The sequence below is a fragment of the Limulus polyphemus genome, unplaced genomic scaffold (genome assembly GCF_000517525.1).
Source record: "Limulus polyphemus unplaced genomic scaffold, Limulus_polyphemus-2.1.2 Scaffold617, whole genome shotgun sequence".
Taxonomy (NCBI): domain Eukaryota; kingdom Metazoa; phylum Arthropoda; class Merostomata; order Xiphosura; family Limulidae; genus Limulus; species Limulus polyphemus.
The window spans coordinates 138,162-156,855 of record NW_013666227.1 but is presented as its reverse complement, the minus strand read 5'-3'; the positions used below and the strand labels follow the sequence as shown (position 1 = coordinate 156,855).

Here is an 18,694-nt window from a genome sequence, read left to right as displayed (position 1 = left end):
TGTTTTTCCCAAAATTGTTGAACATAACATAAAAATCATGTCTACTAAAAGTTCATTTGCAATACACCTAAAATACATATATCAACTGTTACCTGTCATAGTATTACAATACACCTAAAATACATATACCAACTGTTACTTGTCATAGTATTACAATACACCTAAAATATATTTCCCAATTGTTACCTATCATAGTATTACAATACACCTAAAATAAATATACCAACTGTTACCTGTCATAGTATTACAATACACCTAAAATATATTTACCAATTGTTACCTATCATAGTATTACAATACACCTAAAATATATTTCCCAATTGTTACCTATCATAGTATTACAATACACCTAAAATAAATATACCAACTGTTACCTGTCATAGTATTACAATACACCTAAAATACATATGCCAATTGTTACCTATCATAGTATTACAATACACCTAAAATATATATACCAATTGTTACCTATCATAGTATTACAATTCACCTAAAATATATATACCAATTGTTACCTATCATAGTATTACAATTCACCTAAAATATATATACCAATTGTTACCTATCATAGTATTACAATTCACCTAAAATATATATACCAATTGTTACCTGTCATAGTATTACAATACGGAGACAAATCGTTTTCAGTTACATTTATTCGCTTTAACCATAGTGGGTTAGGTAATGCATCATGTATAAGTCTCCACTGTATATCCATGTCACGTTTTTCGGTCCGACTTCTATATATTATATTCCATATACGTTTTGGTAATTGAGGAAGATAATCATTCAAAAAAGTGTTTACTTTTCTTTTTACTAAATATTCATACAAGGTTTTACTGTCCTGTTCTGCTACTAGTGATTTTAAATTTGAAGTATTTTCTTGTTCATTATTAATTAACTTTTCACTATTACTAGTTAATTCTAGATAGATAGATATATTTTGTCATAAAAGCCCAAAGTTAACTGAAATAAAGCAAATACTAATTTATGCTAAGAAGTAAATTATTAGTTTTTGGGGCAGATTTTCAAATCGGTTCTTTTTATCTATGATATAAATAACTATGTAGCTGAGGTATTATTATTAACTTCACGTCAGATCACGCTACCTACTTAGATCAAAACTAGAAATCAAACCGATAGTGGGTATAACTAATTAATTATAAGGTTATTTTTTATAAATATCATATACATTCTTATTTATAAATATCATATAATATATTGTTTCATCACTTGGATAACTTCGCTGTTCGTGATATTTTCGGCCGTAAACCCAATAATATATCACAAGCTTCGGCCAGCTTAGAAAATTTAAGCTAGCCCTAAATCCATATAATAGGTTAACAATGGCAAATAATTATTATAAAAAGTATAATTATAAAAGAATAAAAATAGATATATTAAATATTCTAACAATACTGTTAATTAAATTAACATGGGAGAAAAATAGAGTATGAATTTCTTACGGAATATATAAACACTAATTATTTCCTTTCTATACTGCTGCCCAATAGCGAGGCGAACTGATATGAGGTTTCATGGTTCTCACCCCTTTATCACCAAAAAACAATTAATCTCTTCACTTCGATAAGAGTAGTCCAAACCTTTGTGATGGGTATTAAGTAGTTGTTGTTTTTTTCTTATCTATCACTTAAAGATTAGGAACAGCTAACACAGATAGCCCTCGAGTTGCTTTGCGCGAAATTCAGCAAACAAACGAACACAATTCATGAAACTGTCGTTGTACAAGCAGTTTAAATTTCGTGTATTGTGGACCATTGTATCTATTTTCAAGTTCATGAAAAAATTGTTAATTCTTATACCCATGCATTAATTTTGGCTCAGATATCTCCCTTCTAATTGCTCGAAACTCGGTAAAATATTAACATGTAGCAATTCCATTTACAAATTACTGTTTCAGTATAACTCATAAAGATCTCTGATTTTTTGATTTTTTTTTCAAACGGAGAAAGCAAAATAGAAAAGCTAAAAATTGTTACAAAATGATAGTCTCTTTTATGTCCGTTTGTTACGTGGTTTGTTTTGGATATTCGTGCAAGGTTACCCAATGGCTATCTTCTTTAGCTGCCCCTAATTTTAAACTGATAGATTAAAGAAAATAAATCAGTACCAACCACCAACTTTAAGGTTACTCTAATCAAATCTTGCTCATAACGCACCCACTACCGCAAAATGCGGGCTGTGGTTCTTTTTCTTTAGGTAACTGGATACAAGCCATGGACCTCATATCCATTGTTTGATACATTAGTCACTAGGCCACGCCTGGCCCATTGCTATGTTGTTGTTTTTTTTTCTTAGTAGTTGTTGAGACTGACAGGTTCACATTATCAATTATCCAGGAGATAAAATAGTTAGATAAAGCCTTCAACATACATAATATCTTCAAAAGAAAACTCAAAATCTATTTGCATCAGAACCTTAGAACTTGCTTTTGCTACACAATATGTTTCGTTTGCTTCAATAGAATACTAGTCAGGATAAACTGAGGTTATTTTGGCCTTATGTGATATTCCTTGCTTTAGGAAAGAGTTATTTTATATGTGAGCTTACCTGCAAACAAATAAATTCAAATGTTTTTATTGGTGACATTTCTAGCACTGACTTATACTAAAAGAGAAAAGATAAAACAAACACAAGAACTTTGTATAAAACATGAAATACAGATAAATAACACGACCTCAAAGGGCATTTTAAAACTGAACTAAAGTAGAAGTACAGAGCTGCAACTAAAGGCCGTTTAGATAAACTGAGCTTATGTTTTTCGGCTATATGGCACAAAGTTACATAAATAAAACTTGTCTAGGATGTTTCCTGGATTGCTGAACGGAGTTACATAAAGTAAGCTAACATAGAATTCTTCCCAGAATGGTTGAATAGAGACAGAGTTATATAAAGAAAGCTTACGTAGAATGCTTCCCAAGATGGCTGAACAGAGGTACGTAAAAAAGGCTTTCCTGGGATGCTTCCAGGGATTGCTGAAAATTTTTGGAAGCTAACAGGTTGACCGACCTCTTAAGCATTACTACCTCTAATATTTGACCAACTGAATAATGGTAAACCTAGTTTTCGGCTCCATTATCTTCTCACGTAAATGTCAAGCCAGTAGCCTCATAAGGTCAGCTTGGTGGTTATTTACACCGAAATACTAATGAGAAGACAAAGACAGTCTAGAATAACAAGAACTACAGAGGCAACAAAGCCATGTTTGCAAATGGTTCAATAACGAGAATAAAGATCCTAAATGTTACCGTGAGTAAACTACTGAAATTTGATAAATAATTCTAACCTAAACTGTAAAAGATATAATCCGAATACAGTGACACATTACTTGGAATGAAAGCAGGGCACACTAAAATTTTTCCCCCTCAAATATTACAATGTGATATCTGTATTAAAACTTCATAATCTATATCTCAAAAGACGTTCAGTTTTATCTAAGTATTAAAATCGGTCGTCCATGATTTCTCGTTTGTTTGCCTTTGCTGGATTATTTGGAGCTCCAATTTATTACGAATCGGAATAAATAACAGAACTGAAGGTTGTATTTGTGTATTATCTCGCCTAAGATCATACAGCATTACGTGCGAAATCAATCATGCTTGTATCGACCGCATTTATTTTGTATTAAACTTGTCAGAAAAATACACATTTAGTGTAGAACAAGGATTGGTTTGGTTTGAATTTCGCGCAAAGCTACACGAGGGCTAACTCCGCTAGTCGTCCCTAATTTAGCAGTGAAAGACTAGAAGGAAGGAAACTACTCATCACCACCCACCGCCAACTCATGGGCTACTCTTTTACCAACGAATAGTGGGATTGACCGTCATATTATAATGCCCCCCATGGCTGAAAGGGTGAGTATGTTTGATAGGACGGGAATTCGAACCCTCGACCCTCAGATTGCGAGCCGAGCTCCTTAACCACCTGGCTATGCCAGATTATAGAACAAGAACAAGGACATTACTTTCATATGCTCGGGTACCACAAGCATTCTTTTAAGCCCTCTTCTGTAACATAACTTTTGTATATAATATACGAGGGTTGTCTTCCACTAACCTTAATAGTGTTTCTGTATTCTACTGAACGAAACTTTGGCGCCCCCCAGTGGCACAGTGGTATGTCTGCGGACTTACAACGCTAGAATTTGGGTTTCGATACCCGTGGTGGGCAGAACATAGCTAGCTCATTGTGTAGCTTTGTGCTTAAGTACAAACAAACAAACGAAACTTTGGCTTATTTCACTACCGGTATGCCAGCTTTCTTTGTTGTGTTATCGTTGTTGCCGAAAACATTTTATCAAAAACAAACGTCTTGATTTATAATTCTTTTAACTTCGAATAATTCATAAAGAAATAATACAGTGACTGCATTTGAGTTAAAGAAGAATAAAATTATATTTGTTGAATCCTCTGCAATAAAATTAGTATTGTTGCAACGATACTAAATTAAAACTCATATACTTAATTGAAACCAAACTTTGGACTTGATTATTATTTTATTTAAATTCTCATTGAAATATCTTAAAACCATAAATACTTTGCTAATTTAGCGATTAAGGTTTTGTAAAGAAAATTATTTCAGCTAAAAACCTGTCGCTATGTAGAATTCTAGAATAATACCATGTATCCATTCTAGGTGTCAATCGAACAATACAAGTCCATCTAATCTAAACATTACATACAACGTATCGTGCATTTAAGGCTATACAATGTTGTCCTAATGTCGGTTTAAAGAATAGAAAAAGATGGGTAAAATTGTTCTCTTTATCTATGTAACACTTATGTTATCATACTCTCTATAATATACAAATAGGTTAGATATAATTTATTTCTTTTTATATAGTGTCAGCGTTAGATGGCACGAACTTTCGCTAAGTCCTTTTTGATTATTAACCCTGTAACTGCTAGTTGCTTAAGTAACACATAAACTAATATTGTTTTGATTGGAAGTTCAAAAATACAATTCTACTTTGTACAGCTTTTCACATGTCTTATCAAGGTCAAGAGTAAAAGAAATAATAGACTAATATGTAACTAGCAACTGACCAAACTTTGAAGCTGATGTTTGTGTTTGAGCACAAGATAAAAGGAAACAAGTTGATTACGCCTTTTGGAGCAATTGTTCTTTATCAGGTAGCTGCACTGTTCCAAAAGAATGACGCTAGGGATCATTTACAGATCGCCTTACTATTGATCATGTCATCTGAAAGCCATGAACAGTGTCGGATGACCCGCCAGCGAAGCATAAATTGAAATTCAAGCGTAACTCGGCTAGAATAGGTACAACAATGAAGGGCAACTTGCTTTGAAATAGGTTTTCTTCTTTATAAATTGCAAAATAAAAGCTTAAAAACTCAAATCCATTACAATTAAAAGAAAAAGTTCAGAAGTATTTTCCTATAATATAGCGGATTAACCTCAGTTCAAGAGATTCATTATAGTCACACTAAACTGTTAACCATTCAAGAAACTCATTATAGCCACACTAAACTGTTAACCATTCAAGAAACTCATTATAGCCACACTAAACTGTTAACCATTCAAGATATTCATTATAGCCACACTAAACTGTTAACCATTCAAGAGATTCATTATGGCCACACTAAGCTGTTAACCGTTTAGCCTTTTAATGTCTTCAGAGTTTCACCTGACTACTGTTTAACTGTAGAATTGCCCCCTCCCAGTGGCACAGCGATATGTCTGCCGACGCTAGAAACCGGGTTTCGATACCCGTGGTGGGCAGAGCACAGATAGCCCATTGTGTAGCTTTGAGCTTATTTCCAAATAAACAAACTACAGAATATTTCTAACAATATTTTTTTACACTGATAAAAGTGAAGTAAATATATATATCACTAAATATGATTAGAATTATCACACTTTTAAGAATGACCAAGTGTTTCAAATGTTGAAAGTTTTGACAATGAACAGACACGTATGTTTGTTTTTGTCCAAACACCCTTCTGCTGTCACTAAAAATGAAAACGTTTAACTAGTTTTTGTTCGTTTGTTTTTTTAATTTGAAGTAAAGAAGAAAAGTACTTAGTTATTCAATCATCAGTATCCTAGAAAATATTTAAAGAATATTTTCAAAGCTCATTGGCTGCTAAAACATTGTACAGTAGTGTATTGTCGCTGAATCACTAATAAGAAGGTTTCTCACTTTCTATATAATTATGAAGAAAAAAGCAGAACCCTACCCAGGGACGGTAGAGTTCTTCAAAAATCTTTTATTGTCTACTTTTAGGTTTGTTTCTATATTAATTCCTTTGATATATTAGCCTCATAATTATTAACCTGCAGAATGCGTGGTCTAGTGGTTAGGTTGCCCCAACTGTGCATCCTAGGATTCAAGGATCGCAAAAATGAGCTCTGTACTTTAGCCATTGGTGTACTATAAAAACGGCTGTCAAATCCCTGTATTCGGTTAGACAAGATTAGCCCAAAAGATGGCGGTGGATGCTGTTGACTAGTTGGATTCCCTATAGTCTATTGGGTCAAAATTAAAGGCAGCTATACGCAGATCGTCCTTCTGTAGATTAGCATGAAAATTCTAAAATAACAAACAAAGAAATATGCAGTTGTTTCCGTTTCATGATAAATAGTCCCCCGGTGGGACAGCGGTAAGTCTACGGATTTACAACACTACGGCCAGGGGTTCGATTCCCCTCGGTGGACACGGCAGATAACCTGATGTGGTTTTGCTAACGAAAACACACACACACACACACATTATGATAAACATTAATGATGTTTATCGAATAATTTTATAAAATCAAAGTATACCGACCCTTGATAGATTTTTCCATTATCTTTGCCACCTATTGTTAAATCCAAACTCTATGTCTACTAAATCAAGAGCCATGACAGTGGCGCTGTCAAAAGATAGGACAAAGTTAAAAAGTACAGTGTCAAAAGTCATGACATCGGAGGAGATATTGAAATCTTACATTTGTTAATAACTTAAAGATTAAGAATACTTCGTGAACCATTAACGTTGTATCATAACTATCTACTCATCAAGAACACATCCTGCAACTTCGTGCTTCTAGAGTCAAATACACGGTTGACATTTAATATGAAATATTTTTTTGCAAACACAAATTCTAATATTTAATATAGGAAAACAGAATTAATAAGATTCATTACACTTTGTAGTAAAGTTATGTGATTACCGACTTAATATAAATAAAAGTAATGATTGATTAATCAATGAACACACAAATCAATAGAAGTAATGAGGTTATTAACATCATCCAATAATATATATATATATATAACTATTGAGTTAAGGTAACGTTTAAATGTGAATAACGTATTTTATTCATCAAGCTAGTAATCATTTACAGCTTTTCACAGTTTATGAAGTTCATCATGAGACACAACTATCACTGGTCAGTACTTTGTATAACCTCAATGTGCATCACTGACGGCCGTACACAATATGGCATGCTCTCCATCGAGGACAGCAGAGTATGGATTCGAATATCTCGCTGGGCAGCATGAACAGCCTGGCGAAGGTCATGTACGTTATTAGGCTGACGAGGTATCTTGTTGATGAAAAGGGTGACTTCTGCTCAGAGGTTCTTTATTGGGTTCATACTTGGTGATACTGCTGACCCCTCCATGTACTTTACCTTCTGCTCTTGGGGGAAATTCTACATTATTCGAGCTCAGTGTGGTCTGGTTGTATCATCTTGTAAAACAAAATTTTCTTGAAAGGACCCTCTAACAAATAGAAGCAGTTTTTCCTCTAATATGTGCCTGCACCAGTGTTAATCCAAGTTTCCATCAATAACGCAAAAATCACTCTTACCTCAGACTGTCACACCACCACCTCCAGCTTGCACTTTTGACTGGATGTAATCCCCATTGTAGGCCTCATGTACTTGACTTCACACTTCATGGTGAAAGACTTCACATATGGCTTCATCACTGAATACAATATGTTGCCAATATCCAGCATGCCATCTTAGGTATTCTCTTGCCCACTAAATATGGCACTGGCAATGACCTCGGGTCATTTTGGACTTTATTAAAAAGAATCTTGCCTGATAACCATTCTTTAACAGTTGGTCATTGATCACAGTTCTTGATATGGGCACATTTGTGAGTTTATGCCCTCAAGCTCGTAGGGTATTGCTAGATTTCACGTGACCATTTCTGCATAAATAGAACAGCTAGTGGTCATCTCTAACTATGGTTTACTGTGGGTGATCTGGCCTGTGTCTTTGGGTAGGTCTTCCGGTTACATTGTTTCTTTTCATAATCTTAGAGAAGATGTCTTGACTTATACTAAACTGACTAGCAATATGGCGTTATTTGATGCCATTACTACCTAGTGCAATGTCCCCGTAATAAACTCCAGTATCCATCTGATGAATTATGGTCTATACAACTTGTTATAACGTCTTGAAAGCTCTACAATAATGCGCTGGGGAGTTATAAAGAATTCAAAAAGCAATCACCGTAAAATAGTATTGTATATTTGATAACTCTACACTCAATCACTTATACCTATTGGCTTGAATTTTTGTCACTTGATAGCTCAAATACACAATCATGGACTGGAATTTTCCAGTAGACAGTAACGAATGTAGCAGCTGAAAAATACGACTCTATATAAAATATTGCCCCCCCCCATCGACAAGTATTCCATATTAAATGTCTATCCTGTGTAACGAATTTGTTATTATATATTTATTTTAATATCAACGTTTGTTTAGATAAAATTTATATTTATAAATATACATAGCTTATACTGTTAAATATGTATTGCGAAACTCCCGCCTATTCTCCAAATTTGTAGAAGATTCTCGAGAGTAAAAATCAACAATATATGTATATATATATGTATTGCTACGTAAAAACTGGAATTTTTAGAACGCCTCCACACGCTATAAATATAACCAACGCGATGCGCGCCAAAAAGAGATTATCTATTATTAGTTCACTGTAGTCAATCTGCTATAAAACTTCGGAAGCTACAACTGTGATTGTTATAACGCTTACCAATCGGAAAACTTCAGACATTTGACCAAGAACCTTTACAAAATTCCAACATTACAAATCGTTTAACTTCAGTGGATTCTCGTCTGACATTAATACTTTTACAAAACATTACCTAAAGTCATCGGTGGAAACTCAATCTATAACAGGCGTATGAACAGTGAAGACTACAGGGCTATCTAGCTCCCTGTTAAGTGAATTGTGTCTTCGCCAACTTGTAATTAACGTGCTCATGTGCTCATCGTGAACTTTCTATAAAATATCAAGGAAGTTCCAGACTAAAAGGAAGACTTTATATTGCTTGTAAGTTTGTGAAACTTTTGTTTATAAATCATTGTTTGTAATAACTATTTGTAATAACTGTTATTGTAAATAGTATTGTTGTGTGTATATTAAAACGTATTTGTGTTAAAAAAAAAACTGTGTGTATCAATCTTGTTTGCAAATATCGTAAACTTACTATATATTGGCTTTAATTTAACTACCAAATCCAAAGTACAATTTAACGACTAAATTTAAATTCATCAGTTAACTAAATTTCAGACCATTGGAAATTCTAATACGTAACAACTGTATGTTACATTGAAACTGGTGTTTTCGTTAGATATCTAGCGGTTTGAAACGTAGAACTGTCTAGGTTTTGTTATTTCAGGCTGATACGTTTTAGTTAATCAAATAAAATAACAGCTCACCTACATTCAATACTACACAAGTCAGACAAAAACTGAAGGTACGTGCATATGGTAGCTTATGAAGACAGATAAGGATCTGTCGTGTTTTGATTAAGTTTACACTTAAGTAAAAATATGATATCAATACAAAAAAAAATAGTTTAAAAGATGGCAAAATTAGAAAATAGCCAAAATGAACAGCAAAATAGATAAAAGTCTGATTGTTGTTAAACCTAATGCTACAAATGGGCTGTCTGTGCTCTGCCAACCAGGGGTATCGAGACCCGAATTTTAGCGTCATTAAACCTGCAGACTTACTGTTGAGCCACTAGGGGACAACATCAAAGTTTTAATATCACAATGAAAGGCCAAGTTAGATTTGGAGTGTTTAATTGAGCCTTTTGGTATTTTAAATGTGATTCAAATATTGTTTATATAACACATGATCTCGTTAGAAAATCCGAAACGTAACGTTCCATCATGATACCACAGCTGGGAAATATTTTTGTTTTCGTTTATTTTCAGTCTCAGCTGTTTATCTTTACGTATCATTTTTTTATACTGATATAAATCTACTAGGACCACAACATTTACAGATTTAGTCTACCAAACTAACAGTTTCAAGTGTGAATATCAATCAAACTGTTTTTCTTCACTCTCGTATCTTATTTTCTAAGATCCACAATAGTTTCTTGTTCAATGTTTATAGCATTTACTATCGTTTTCTAAAAAAGACGTGCAAAATAGATAAATGTATTTTTGTTGCAACATTTTGGCATTTTGTTACTTTTTGTTTTAGTTCCAATATCAAACAGATAGGCCTAAAGCAAATATCCTTGCACTTGTATTTACTTGGACGCAAAATAAAGTATTTCTTCGGATGTCGAAATTAGCCTAATTGTTGATATATCATTATGAACATAAATTTACACAATTTCATTTAAGAATACTTCTGAAACAGAATATGTAGTTTCAACCTAAAGTCTTATGCTATTGAATTAAACCAAATGACTTATGGATGGTTTTGTTGTTTATCGTTGGTTTTACCAACGCAGTTTTTGTAGACTGTCGATAAAGTTTTAACTTTTAGGAGATAGAAAACTCAAGATGCATTGTTCTACTTTCACAATGACTGTTGTCTGACATGCTAGAGAGGTTTTTTTTAACAATCGGGATGATTGTTTTTATGTTAGGTTTTTTTGTGTAGACGTCTACTTTACCGTAAACTCATATTTACTCAACTCGTTGAAGCTTTTCATCAAAAAGTTAGTAATCGTTCAAGATGCACTTTTCTCTTGGAGTATTGTAAATTTATTGGCATTTTTTAGGACATAACTCAAATAAAAATTTTGTAGGCATAAGTTTTATGGTAATAAATAAATAATATCGTGTAGAAAGAACGAGTTCATCCTTATTCATTAATTGTGTTTGTCAAGTGAAGGCTTTATATGGCTTTACTTCAACGTTATTTAGACACAGAAAAGTGTTTTGTCGGCATAGGCTACAAAAACCAAACACATTGGAGAAACGACAAATAAGCTTAGTTCTTTATAAAACTAATTCATATTTTTCTAGGAAACATTCTAAATTACTCTGTTTAAAATACTGTGATTTTTATTATTTTATAAAATAATAAAATTAGATTCAAAGATACCTTTTCAATAAAGTTTATCCTTGTTAGAGTTCGAGTATCACAGAGGGCGCTTTAAGCCCTTCTCGGGAACATAATTTAAATCCTAAGTACCGACGTTAATGGTGTCTCAGTATTCTACGAAGCGAGACTTTGGCTTATTCTTCGAACAAACCGCGCATTGCAACTAATAAATTATCCAAGAAACGTCGGTAGTTTTCTGTGTAGCGTTACTATGTATAACGACTACTCTCAGCAAAAGGAAAACCCAACCTGTGTTGTTGCCGATTTAAGTCCTCGGTGTTTTTTGGGATTTTTAAAAACAAAACATTGGAATTACATGAAAACAGTTGATTACTGATGATGAAAGTAAACTTCTTGAAATCATACTGGCCTGAGAAATATACAGTCTTAATTACTGCATGTTTTTTATTTCTTATTTCATTGTCGAGAATTGTAATGTTTTCATAGCTATCTATTTCAAAACTGAACAGACTGGTTCAAGGAAATTTTTTGAAAATAATTTCAATCTAATACATCGTTTTAAGAACTTTTAATGCCATTTTTCTAGATGTCCAATGCAAGTAACTGAGCACTTTTTTACTTTTGCGAATGAGATGTAATTGTTGACCTTATCATCCTTACAAGTTAAACCAGGCCTGGCATGGCCAGGTAGGTAGGGCGCTCGGCTTGTAATCTGCGGGTCGCGGGTTCGAATCCCCGTCACATCAAACATGCTCGCCCTTTCAGGGCGTTATAATGTGACGGTCAATCCCACTATTCGTTGGTAAAAGAGTAGCCCAAGAGTTGGCGGTGGGTGGTGATGACTAGCTGCCTTCCCTCTAGTCTTACACTGCTAAATATATATATATAGAGAGAAAGAGATTACATATAAAATATAAAGTTTTGTACAGCTAACATCTGTTATATTCATATTTTGTTCTCAAAGTCTAACAGCAGAAAATAAAAAATAAACAATATTTTTTATATCAATAAATCTTGCCGTAAATTATTTTGTTTCCCCTCTATTAACAAATAAAAATATACATTATATGTTTTTTCAATCATTTCGTTTTTTAGAGGTTTCTTCATAAAATAGGAGCACGGTTATGTTTCATGGCGTAAAAAGTAAGATATATTGAAATTCGATCGTCATAGGATACTATAAGCAAGAAATTCCTAAAAGCTAGGATTATGTCAAGAAGAGATTAGGAAGTGTTAAGAAATGTATTCATGATTTTAGTGTTCTCACATATCATGTGCATATTTCTTCTGATAATGATGTGAGAAGATGGTTGTTTTTAATTGGAAAAAATGACAAAGGCGTTTGCTGGTTTTTGACCGTAGCTGTTCATATTAGACTGTTAACCATCGATTTCAAGAAAATACTCAGCTCGATCAACAGCTCTTTGTATAAGCATTTTATAAAAAGGTATTTTGTTAATTTAGATCATCCTTATCAATACATAACCAGCTCCCAAGGAAAGAATGGGCTTTCAATGGATCGAATAAGTGTAGATCTTGGAGAAGTAATGTGAATAAACAGATCCTACGTAAACCAAATTAAGCTCTTTTCATAAAATTAACAAAGGAAAACTGTACTAGAGAAAATAATAATTCAACTAAAAATTTGCTGGTGAATACAATGTAATAGATTCTTTATCAGACTGTATTTCCATATGGTTATAATAAGAGAAAAGGTGAAGTAAACATGATTTTTAAAACTGGCTGGAAAACTAAACAGTCTCAATCGTCCGTTGGCTATAAATGTATACAAAAGTGTCATTATAAACAACCCTTACACCATGCTGTCTGATACCCTAAGTAAATATATATATATATAAAACTCCTTTGGATAACTCTCTATAATTAGTCTCGGTGGTCTGATAAGAGTTGATATAACATTAATACGGAGCTCTCAGCTGTTCATAGTGTGTGTGTGTGTGTGTGTTATTAGATATGAACGTATAAGTTTCATACTTCAATCGAACCACGATCTTCGGTAATTTTTTTAATCCCCCAAAAAAAGGACTTTCCAAATGCAAACAATAACTTAAAGGTACCAGTAAATTATATAGAACATTTTTCAAATGTTTTTTTTTCATGATTGATTAAATACTCTTGCCTGAAAAATGTTGAACTTTTCTTAACCCTGAAAAAAGTCTCGTAACTACAACGACAATAAAAGCTGAAAATATATGAAAGATAACACATTTTTTTTAATAAAGAACGTTTTTGAAAAATTTTAGAATATTTTTTAACAAATTGCTACAGTTATAAGCTATAATACTTTAGAAATATGACCAGAGTTTCTGAAGACCACGCAACCGTCACAGAGTTGAAAGTAGGGAATGAACAAAATATTAATAATAATAAATAATTATATAGTTTTAATATTTTTGTCCATTTCAGACCTTTTTCATCGAGTCATCTTACAGAGTGGTTCGGTATTCAGTCCATGGGCTATTGCAAAGGATTCACTATTCTATGCTCGTAAGTTGGCTATAAAACTAAAATGTCCAACAAATATCGATACCTCGACAATTGAATGTCTTCGTCATCGTTCTCTTCAAAAAATATTAGATGTAAACATAGAAGTTCCAGATCACCTGACCACATTTGGACCAACAATAGATGGTATTTTTCTACAGTACGACCCGGAATATCAAATGGAGGAAAACACCAATATAAATCGCCACTATGACCTGCTGTTTGGTGTCACTCGGACCGAATCTTATTTTCAGTTTTCAGCAAGAGAAGAAAAAAATGGAATCGACATAAAGCGACGCAATCGGATTTTAAGAACACTAGTCAGAAATTTGTATAATTATCACCAGCAAGAAATCTACCTTACCATTATCAACGAATACACCGACTGGAGTCGCCCTAGTCAACATCCTGTCAACTTATTCGAGGAAACAGTCGATGCTCTTGGAGACGGCCTGATTGTGGCCCCACTTGTAAAACTAGGTAACTTACAGGCTCATGTTCACCAAAACACTTATTTCTACGTATTTAACCACCAATCAGAAGAGGGGGACTACCTGCCCAAGCTTGGCTGTATACATGGTGAGGACCTTTCTTACGTCTTTGGAGCCCCGTTAGTAGATTTTCTTGCACACTTTCAACCTAACTATACACGGTCAGAGGAGATTCTCTCGGAATCAGTTATCACTCATTGGACGAATTTCGCTAGGACTGGGTAACGTATAGTTAAACTATATCCTACTACTAAATAAACACTTTAAGTTATTTTTCCTTTTCCGTGAAATGAAGTAATAATTCATGTTTATTCTCTTCCTTGACATTATTTTATGACACTTTGCTCAATGATTTACTAAGGCTAAAATCGTTATTATAATTGATTTATCTAAGTGGTAAATACAAAATACTTAAAATATCATAAGCATAGATAAAAGATGATACATAGACGGTTAGTAGGACATTTCCTGGTATCTATGCATCAGTTATAATAATACTTACATTAGCTTTTAAAGAAATATAAAAACAACAGTTTTTACTGTGTTGTTGTTGCTTTTGTGTTTTTCTTTCATTTTTGTGAGAATGCGAGATTTAGTTCCTACGCTGAGCTTTCTCAGAATACACCCTCTCTCAACTATGTCATCTTCATTATCTTAGTACAATACACTTTAACGAATAACTGTCGAAACATGAATCCGAGATCTGAATTGTCAGTGCAATTTTCATCTTCATTATATTGAGCCGGACGTAGCCTAGTAGTTAACATATTCAGGCTGTGAAATTAAAGGTTCGTGGTTCGTGGTCCGTTGGCACAAAAATGCACTTTGCACCTTATGGCCGTTTGTGCGTTATAATAATAATGGTCAAATCACACTAATTGGTCAAACAAGAGGGCATACAGAGCTGGAGGATACAATTGACTATCTGCCTTTTTCTCTAGTCTATCAGTTCAAAATTCTAAAAAGAAACAAAAAACTTCGTTATATTCGTTCGTTCTTCACATCTATCAAATGATCACACTAAAGTAGCAGTAACATGTGATTTAAAAAACGCTACATTATACACAGAACCAATTTCAACGTGTATTTTTGCTTCATTTATGTAGCTACCATATTTAGCCCTGTATCTATATGATGATAAAATAAACATGAAAACGTGTTATGTAAATACAGTTTTGCAGCAATAGCTCTATAAAACCCAGTGTTGTCAGTTTTATAGTCCACAGGTGGTTGATAGGTCTTATACTGGCGGCTTTGAAACTTTCACATATTCTGGTGATTAATTATTGAGTTTTTGGCTTTCTGGTTTTAAGGAAATCGTCCGTCTATCTTTATATTCTGGAAAGCTTTGCTTGCCTCAGTGATTGCTGGCTCTCAAGTTTCGTATAGTAGTAATAATACAGAAATTTCATTTAAAAGCCCTCTTTCGTTTCTATAAATTTGCTTATGTTTTCGTAAGATTCATTCTGCAAAAATACTGTTCAAGCTATTTTAAGTGAAACATAAGAGCATGTATGAAACGTGGAGTCGAAGATTTAGTTTCTTTAAGGTTTACTTTCGCTACTTGAGCTAATTATTTTGACGTCAGTCTTTATTCACTTATTTATACAGTTTTTATTGCTATAATATAACTTAAAAGCCTAAATAGATATAAACATCTACTTGAAATAGTATTAAATTCAAAAGCAATCGTAGTGGTTATAGACGTTATTTCCAAATAGAAAATATTAGAATAAACAAGATATACTTATTTGAAAATCCGTTACTGATTAATTTTATCGAGAATACTTTTAGATTAAAGGATATTTTTTATTTCATTAGACATCTGTTGCTTGTGAATTATTAATGAATTGGTTATACACTCAAACAGTTTTTTTTTTAATTAGATATTGTTACTTACAGCCCGGACTTGAATTGGTGTCATAACAGCTCTTGCTTGAACTAGCATTAATAGTCGAACAGCATTTGAAATTTACTCCTTTTAAACAAATCTAACTCTGTGCAAGTCTAACTGTTCACTACTTTGAGATTGTGAAGTTTTTCCCTTGTAAATAAAACAAGCAACTTTATCCGACGCCAGCGACATCTGATGGCGTAAGACCATAATTTGTTTAAACATATATATTTTATCCATACATTTTACTACATCTTTGAGAATAATATACTTTCCAAAGATTTTGTAACCTTATATTCTGATTCTTATAAAGATATAAAATAAATCCTGTAAAATATTCTACTGTTTTAGAAATCCAAATTCAACGGATTACAAAAGTGATGATGAAAAACACAGATTCAGCCGCTTCGAATGGCAAAACTATGACCCAGTGTACCAGAAACATATAACTATAGGTAAGCTTTCACTATTAAAAATAAAACTGTGTTGTTCTTCAATCTTAGCTGCATTAGCGGATAAAAATAAACTAAGGGTCACTTTGACCCAACAATTCTATAAACAGATAACTTATGAATATTTAAATGATACAAGGGTATATCAAAGAATGAGACGTTTAAATATATTAAGATGCATAAATGTTATTAGAGAAAAATTGATGAATTTTGTTGAAGTGATTAAAGTGAGATTAATAGAAAACAATAAAGAAGAGAAAAAAAACAGAAGAGTTCAGGTATTATGATGTTTAATACTCGTGTCCACATGTAGAAATGTGTATGAGTTTTGGATGTAATATATAGTTAAGTAGTGCTTACTTTATCCTTAAGAAATTTTTTTCGGACTGTTACATATAGAACTGCAATCGATAAAGTGTGTATTCGCTTCAGGTAGTTCACTATAGTTCTCTCGTCACGGTAAGAAATCCACCAGCGAACATTTAGAGTACAGCTGCAGTGCGCATGACTGACAGTTGTCTTGTTTTTTAACCTGCCAGATATCTTCTTATGGGTTTCCGACCAGAAAAACGGTAAACTGGCAGTGATAAGTTTTTCATATCATACATTTATTTCATGCTGTCTTGCTCAGAACTAAATGATGAAACTGCCAGTGCAAACTATAGTGAACATGTGTGCTTTCCACACATTACAACTTGTAACTAATAACAGACATTTTAATATTTCTATAAAAAAAGGAACAATAATTATTTATCTGTAGTATTTCCAGTGGGAAAAAATAACTTACATGATGCCTAAAACCTTTATGTGAAGATACAAGGCTGTATTTACCAGGACAACATTTTTAAAAGAAATGAATCCGTTGGAAATAATTCCAATGTTTTATTTAATCCACGATGTAAGAGGAGTGGCATACATATTGTTCAAGTTCGTATTTCCAAATATATTGTGACGATATTTGAGCTTACCCCCTCCCCCCCCCCAAAAAAAATTAATTAATACATTTTCTTTCAGCTTAAAGAATTAATTTTCACCGTAAATAGTAGAGAGTGGAACAAAAAGTTGGTTGTGATTAAGCACACGTTCTTCACCTTTAGTGTCAATGATTTGAAAAAGGTCAGTTTGCACTGGGTTGTTACACTCAAATACATGCCGTACAAGCGGGTTGTTACCTTTCCAAATTTACATATCTACTGTGAAAAATTACTATCACGTCAGAACTAATACATATTTATATAATGGGTACCAATATGAATGTATTGATTTTAACAGTAATAAGTGTTTGTAAAAAGAAAGATTTTTTATAAAACATAACGTAATAGGTCGAACTATTGCGATTAAACCTAAAACTGTTTAGTTTCTTGTGTATGATATCTGTTATGTACATGTTGGTCTCTTTTTAGAACATCGTACTAAAAGTTCATCTCTGAAAAACGTTTTACATATGGTAGTGCTAAATGGTGAAATTACCAGCAAAATTAGATTTGTTAATTTGCATGTTAATTTGGTTTTTACTAATGTTTTGTTAATTATTAAGCGGAGATAAAAATACCTTTGTAGAAATTGATGCATAATCTCGTAAACCATATTTATATAAAACATTTTTAGAATTCTAATTAAGATGTAATCTGCATATAATTACCAGTGTTGTTTTACTTCAATATTTCTTGGCTTCTAGTTAGTTAACATCAACCGTTTGCTAGAAATATATCTTATTTTTTTGGGGAAAGGCGTATGAATTACGAGTTAGTAGGTAAAAATAATTTTATTTTTCATATCATAGTCGAGCAATGAAAAAATAGGTATCCACTCCGAATCCAAAATGATCGACATTTTCTTCATAAGTACAAGAATAAGTGTGGATGGTACTTGTCGTTTATCAATATAACAAATTATTTCACGTTTTCTGTTCTTATTTTATAAAATTACTACTTCTAATGGCCAGGTGGTTAAGGTGCTCGACTCGCAATCTGAGGCTTCGCGGGTTCGAATCCCCGTCACACCAAACATGCTCGCCCTTTCAGCCGTGAGGGCGTT

General features: G+C 33.0%; 1 protein-coding gene across 1 annotated transcript in view; it reads left to right on the top strand.

The window, feature by feature from the left end:
* LOC106459490 (neuroligin-4, X-linked-like) overlaps positions 1–18,694 on the top strand; it is a 150,809-nt gene that overhangs the window by 112,837 nt on the left and 19,278 nt on the right. The window contains 2 exon segments of the mRNA XM_013919116.2: positions 13,743–14,532; positions 16,557–16,660. Of these exon segments, the coding sequence (XP_013774570.2) occupies positions 13,743–14,532; positions 16,557–16,660 (894 nt within the window).